At 44.7% G+C, this 7,349-nt stretch overlaps 1 protein-coding gene across 1 annotated transcript in view; it reads left to right on the forward strand.

Moving 5' to 3' along the window:
- The window catches only part of LOC121920402 (dynein axonemal heavy chain 9-like), a 195,274-nt gene that overhangs the window by 150,520 nt on the left and 37,405 nt on the right, over positions 1-7,349 (forward strand). Inside the window, exon 23 of the mRNA XM_042447539.1 lies at positions 3,729-3,956. Within this exon, the coding sequence (XP_042303473.1) occupies positions 3,729-3,956 (228 nt within the window). The remainder of the gene's footprint in view (positions 1-3,728; positions 3,957-7,349) is intronic.

The raw sequence follows: 7,349 nt of genomic DNA on the forward strand, positions 1-7,349 counted from the left end.
CTGGCCTTTGCAGGGCACAGTAGCCATGGCATTGCAGCTTTATGGGGCTCCTTCGGCGCTGTGTCATGCGGATGCAGTGGCAGAGGAGCACTGTAACGATGTGCGCCATGTGGTGCAGCACACAGTGTCATGCCACCCTGAGGTCGGAGCTGGGTCATACGTCATATGGACGCTACACCCCAACTCTGCCCCCAACCTGGCTTTCCCAGCAGTGTGCACAGCCCCTTAGTCTGGAATATCAGTATGTAAAGGGATTTTGTAGCATCTTTGAGATTAATCTGTGCAAAAGAAGTTGTAGCATAAGTTTTGTAGACATTGACTGCATCCACACTGCAGTTAGATACCACTTTAACTGACATGGGCCAGTGCTGTGGAATCCTGGGAATTGTACTTTGTTGTGGCACCAGAGCTCTATGACAGAGAAGGCTAAATGTTTCACAAAACTACCGTTCCTAGAATTCCATAGCATTGAGCCATGACAGTTAATGTGGTATCAAACTGGATTATTTCTGCAGTGGATGCAGCCTTAGTCTACTTCCTCAGAAACTGGGGTCATCAGCTTAGCCTAACATGAGTCTATACACAAGTCTCTCTTCATATGCTGTATAATTAAAGTAGTTAAAGAATGCTGTCCATTTTAGGTGTGCAACTGTTTCAAGACTCAGTTTTGTAGTTGAGCCTGAACTTTCATCTTCAGGATTCAGCAGATTGTTCAGCACAAATGTCCAATATTCAGTTCTGACCAAAAGAAAGAACACAAGGTTGTCTGAGTTGACATACAAAACTGGGCATCCTAACATATACAGTAGGTTAGAGGAGATCACAAGAAGTAAGGGAGAAGATGAACAGGCAGCCTTCATTACTATCTCTTTCCCTGGCCAGAGGCCAGCCTTGCTTTTACCAACTGCATTCAGCCATGGCTACAGTATTTACCCAAACCTAGCCTGCCCATATAGGTAGGAACAGTCATTCTGAAAAGGATGGGGCATAAAGGTTGCCTTTCATTTAGAGTATTTATACCCTGCTCTTCTGCCACAAAGGCTCTCAGAGTGGCTTACAAATTGTTTGTTAGACAGATTCCTGCCCTTAGGTGTACAATCTAAAAAAGACATGACACAAAAAGAGAATGGAGTAGCAGTGGGATCAAGTCCAGCAGATACTGCCAGTTATTCTCTCCCTCCAAGACCAGGGCAGGGGCAGCTAGAAGGGGGGGGGGGGGAGCTTTTATCTGTCTCTGGGCTAGGCATGGTGGAGCTGTGCCTCTCCCTCTGAGTCCAGGACGGTAGCCTTAATTTGTGATTAGCAATAGGATTATTCTGTTTTAGTCCTGGATAGATCCCAAAAGCCAGGTTTTATTTTATACTTGAAAGCCAGTACACAGCTGTCTACTTCCATTCTGGAAATAAAGGTCTTCAAGGGCCTTCACACACCAAAGGACTGACAAGATAGGAAATATCTCTACATCTTTCAGTGATTCTCCCTCACACAAAGACCCTTATTATCTAATTGATGTTTCTGGCTTAAATCAATCACTCTACTTGTGGATCAATATAAATGCAACTTGCTGTGGAAGATATACTTCATGATTTTGAAATCGCCTGCCATTACTAAATTACTTGGAATATCTTCCTTTGCACTGGATTTCCACCTGGAATCCTGCCATCATTGCTTCTTTCTTAAGATGGAATCTTAAGAATCTGATCTGCTTGGATGTCTGATCTGGCTTTCTAGATTTTAATGGGCTAATTTGTGCCTTCATTTAGCATTTTTTTCTTTAGTTAGCATGTATTGCAGTGGCTCAAGTGTTAAGACACTGACTTTGTTGATTGCAAGATCGGCAGATTGGCAGTTCAAGGCCTGGGTGCTGCATGATGGGGTGGGTTCCTACCACTAGTCCCAGCTTCTGCCAACCTAGCAGCTTGAAAGCATGCAGATGCAAGTAGATAAATAGGTACCATTGCTTAATTGGAAGGTAATAGTGTTCGGTGGAGTCATGCTGGCCACATGACCACCAGAGCAGTTTTCAGACAATGGTGTCTCTTTGGCTTAGAAACAGAAACGAACACTGCCCCCTACAGTCAATTATGACTAGACCAGGGGTAGGCAACCTTTTTGAGACGGGGCCGGGTTGCTGTCCCTCAGACAACTGGTGGGCCGAAACCAATAAATAAATAAATAAATAAGGAGGGAGGAGGCCGCCAGCGATCGCGGCGATCCCACGCGCTCCTTCTCGGCCTCTGCGGAGGCTTTGGCCTCCGCAGAGGCCAAGATGGAGGGGGGAGGCTGCCGATGGTGGCCCTGCGGGTCCCTTCTCAGCTTCTGCGGAGGTGTCAGTCTCCACAGAGGCCGAGAGGGAGGGGAGAGGCCGCCAGTGGTGGCCCCACGGGCCCCTTCTTGGCCTCTGTGGAGGCTTCGGCCTCCGCAGAGGCCAAGAGGGAGGGGGGAGGCCGCCGGCAGCGGCCCCACAGGCCCCTTCCCAGCCTCTGTGGCGGCTTTGGCCGAGCGGGAGGGAGGAGGCTGTGGGGAGGCAGGGAGGGTGGCACGGCCGCGCGCAGGAGGCGCCACCTCCACCTTTGCCTTCTCCACCCCAGGCCTCGCTGCTCTCCTCTTCCTCTGCCTCCTCCGCGCAGCCATGCACGGTGGAGGAGGAAGGCAGCAAGGCCCCGCGGGTGCCCGGAGCAGCGCGGAAGCGGCGGCAGGACCGGGCTGGGGCCAGTCCCAAGGCCTCGGCAGGCCGGATCCAGCCTGTGGGCCGTAGGTTGCCGACCTCTGGACTAGACATTCATGTCAAGGGACTACCTTATCTTTTACCTAGCATGTATCTGCTCTATTTCAGAGTTGATTTATTTTTTAAAACAAAACAAAATAAATACATCCCATTTTTTGCCCTCCAAAGTGGAGTCTCCCCAAACAGCATATATAAAGAAGTCTATAAGACAATGTCTTTAGTCATATGATCAAGAAAATCAAAGAGTGGATCTCTTGACAGATGGACTACTGTCAGGCTTGGACTGTTTTCCAGACTTCATCTTGATTTCTTGTGCTTTTTACTCCAAGTCTGAGTTTTTCTCAATGTTGATATTTTAAGTAGCCAATACTTAACTGTTCACCAGTGTTCTCTTCTGTTTTAATGGCTTCATTCCACTGGAAGAATGTTTAAAATTCAGATTCTGTGTGGCCTTTCATGAAATCCTGTACAAGAGTGTGGCTGTCAGGCAAAGCCAGTGTTAAATGAATAGGTTTCTAGTAAAGGTGCCAGCATTGCAAATTTGTGAAGACCTTTGTTGAACAGGATGTGGAATGTGATTTTCTGGTAACTGGCTCAGATTTCAAGGGTGAATTATTTGATTGAAAATAATCAAGCAATTTTATTTCAGCTGTCTATGGGAACTTTGTTTTGTCTGGAAGGAATAATGTTACTTCAGCAGCAGTACATTATTCTAACAAACAGAATATCATTGTACCTGAGAAAACAAACATTCAGAGCTGTTTCCTTAATTGCTAGTTATTTGTCTTGATTATTTTGCATTTCAAAGTGTATGAAATCTACATCCTTTTATGTGCAGCTAATGCCTGTGGCAGTGAATTGCAGTGATGAGTGCTTCTAGGCAAGGTGAAGCTGGAGGGAGGTGGAATGCTTTCCGCCTCTTGGAAGGAGTCTGTTCAGTGGTTCTCACTATACAGAATGAAAAGGCAGTGGTGATAACAACTGTTGTTTCTCCTGCTAGAACATCCACCTGGTGGCCAAGTGGCTGAATTCCCTGGAGAAGAAGCTAGAGCAGCACAGTGAAGGCAGTCACCCTGAATTCCGTGTCTTCATCAGTGCAGAGCCTGCAGCTTCACCGGAAGGCCACATCATACCTCAGGGCATCCTAGAGAACTCCATCAAAATCACAAATGAGCCCCCAACAGGGATGCACGCCAACCTCCACAAAGCTCTGGACAACTTCAATCAGGTATCAGCTGGCTGCAGGGAAGTTCTTAGCATCTGTAATGGTAGACAGGTAGGAGGTTGGACTTAGAAATACCCAGTGCAACTAGCAACCCATCCAGAGCTTTGTAGAATTTCACTAAACTTTGCAGTTGACATATAGTGACTTCACCTAAATCACTCTAATACAAATCAAATACTATATTGTCATCTCTGAATGTACTAGAGCTCTCTTGACTGAAGCTGGTGCTTATAGAACATTGTTTGTGCATTGTCTCCTTTATGCTTTTCTTGTATGGCCCTGGAAGGTGTTTCTCTGTGCTGCTAAAAATGCTAATCTTGCACTTGTCATGCTAAACACCAGGAGTTTCCCTGGTTCAGGGTAGTAAGTTGGAAGGTTTTGTGCAAGGCCATGTGGTTTAATACCAAATCCTCTTTTTCCATAAAGCAGGTGAAAACCTGCTGGTCTAGATCTACACAACCTAGGATGTGTGATTTAGGTGTTCACTTCCATGACAGAAAAATTTCTGCTTCTAAACTCTTGCTGTGGCTCTTTCCATAGCAGTATTCTCCATAATAAAAAATCTGTGTGCAGTTAAGTAAGGGTTAATGCTGGCACTGAGGCTTATTTTGTTTTCATCTACTGTCATTCATCACCCCAGATTCCAAGAAAGCTGTGGGGCAGGGGGACTTATTCTTAACCTGCCATTTGCAAATCAGATAGTAAGTAATGTTCTCAAAATGGCTGGATTTTTACAAAATATATCTCATTCCCCCAGTCCTCATGTAGCAGGGAGTAGTGGCTTGATACTTAATTTGACTGTTTTGAACCATTGTTCTGACTAACACAAGTCTAGTTGCACTGATTCGTTGGAAAAGAATCAGAAACAGCTTATTACTCTAGTTATTTGAAATAAAGAGTTTGGTTTGGCATAATGTCAGTTTTTTTATGTCTACAACTAGAAATACTTTCTGCTATGATTTTCTGTAATTTTTTGCAACTGGAAACCTTGAGAATTTGAGGGAAAGAAGCTGATTTCCCAATTGGGCACTTTTTTGTGGCCAACTTGACAAAATTAGTTGGGGGCTGGCTGACCAACCACTTATTTTCTGATTTTTGTTTCAGTTGGTCTATCATAAAGAGATGAAGTTGGAAAATAATAGGCCTTAATACTGTGCTGTGGACATGCTCTTTCATGGCACCAGAGGATTGTTGTCTTGTTGGACTATATTTATTTATTTATTTATTTATTTCATTTCATTTCATTTGTATGCCGCCTTTTCTCCCCATAGGGACCCAAGACAACTCACAGACAAAAACATTTAAAATCTCCTGGGGTGGGGATGCAACAATCACACGCCATGCCTCCAACCCGGTGCAAAAAGAAGCCCCAAAAGGGGGGGGGGTCCTTTTTAGTCATAGAAGGGATTCATAAGCACCATGACACTGCGTTATGACACCCCTCAGGCACAGCACTGTTTGGGTGTTGCGCACGAAGGATGTCATCATGGTGCGCAAGATGGCACCTGGGAAGCACAGTAAGGGTTTTGAGCATGTGAACGCTCAGCTCTAGCGTAGCCCTAGTTGGCCTGCAGGCCGGTGCCAGTCTTTACAGGCTCACAGTCTCTTAAGCAGTCTGGGCTTTATAAGTCATGACCAGTACTTTTAATTGTGTCCAGAAACAAACCAATAGCCAGTGAAACTGTTTCAACAAGGGAATTATATACTCTCTGTAACTAGCCCCGGTCAGCAATCTAGCTGTGATGTTTTGTACCCACTGGAGTTTCCAACTAGAAGACTAGGTGGCTGCTCCAATTCTCTGGAATGCCTTTCTATGGCAGTCTAGTCTGGCCCCTTCCCTGCTTTTTTTCCACTGCCAAGCTAAGATGTTTTTATTCAAGAAGGTTTTTAATATATAATCATGTCATGATGGCTTTTTATATGGGTTGTATATTTTTATTCAGTGGTCCCTAAACTTTGCTCTTTAAGAGCGTTTGGACTTCAACTCCCAGAAGCCTCAGCCATGTTGGCCAGTAGTCTGGGATTCTGGGAGCTGACGTCCAAAATTCATTAAAGACCACAGTTTGGGGACCAATGTTTTAGTTGCTCTTGAGAGCAAGCATGCCATAGTGGTTTGAGTGTGGCTCTGGAGACCAGGGTTTGATTTTCAGCTCAGCTTTGAAATCCACTGGGTGACCTTAGGCAAATCACATACTCTCAGTTTCAGGGGAAGGTTGTGACAAAGTTCTTCTGAACAACTTTTGCCAAGAAAACCCCATGATAGGGTTGCCATAAGACAGAAATGATTTAAAGGCACAAAATATGTTTAAACATAACACTTGAAAGAAGTCCATGTAGGGCAATTTCAGACCTAACCTGCTCAGTTTTTTAACATCTGTATATTTAATGTAATTTTATAGTATTTTTAGTTAGATGATTTTAATTGTTTTTTAAAAATTTATTATAAGTTTTAAAAATGTTTTATCTGTGAAGTGTCTTGGGTCCCTTTTGTGAAGAAAGGCAGCATACCAATGAAATGAATTAAAGTAAACAGCCCTTTTTATTTGTTGAGCAATGATTGATTTTGCTGAAAATATCCTAAGCAGATGTAGGGAAGAATATGCTTTGTGTAATCAGCCATCTAGAATTAAGGCTCTACAATGCCTTTTCTTCCTTTCCTGCCTCTCTCAACAGCTATCTCTCCTGCTCCACCAAGCTGCCCTGTTCCATTGGCCCTGCACAGTTGGAGGCTTCCTTTGCTGCCTTGTTCAGCTGGCTTGCCTTCCCCCTCCAGATCTCACTCCCTTCTCCTGCCCCAAATCCAAATTATTCTCTCTCTCTTTCTCTGAGGACTGGCTTCCATCTCTTTTCCTAGTAGAGCACTTAATGAAGCCGACGGAGTTTATCAAACGGGACGGGAGGCTCTCAGTTTCGAAAGAGAAGATAGTGATGTCAATTCGAAAATTCATACAATTATGTGATTACTTATCACACCTTAAATTCAATGTAATGGCCTCCCGGAACACAACCCAGATTCTATGCAAAGTAAGCCATCACATTGGTGGGTTCTTAATTGCGAATTGGCACCTTTGTGCATGTTCAGTGAGACTCCAGATGACTGGAGCATAGCATAGTTAGGCGAGTGAGAGAGAGGAACCAAGGAACCCCACAATTTACAAAAGAGGTTGGGGGGGGCGGCGGCGGGAAGAATGGTTGAAAGAATATGCTCTATTCACATTAAAACGAGCATATATTCACTCTTGTCATGTTGAAACGTGAATATAACGGTTATCCAATAGCTCCTGGTCCATGCCTCTTAAATAGCAGGCAGCAGCCCCCCCCCTCAGCAATGCTAAAGGACAAGCGGAACCAAAATTGAAGTGGCATTGGAGTGTGGCTTCATGGGAACCTCCCCCC

The sequence above is a fragment of the Sceloporus undulatus genome, chromosome 2 (genome assembly GCF_019175285.1).
Source record: "Sceloporus undulatus isolate JIND9_A2432 ecotype Alabama chromosome 2, SceUnd_v1.1, whole genome shotgun sequence".
Lineage (NCBI taxonomy): Eukaryota > Metazoa > Chordata > Lepidosauria > Squamata > Phrynosomatidae > Sceloporus > Sceloporus undulatus.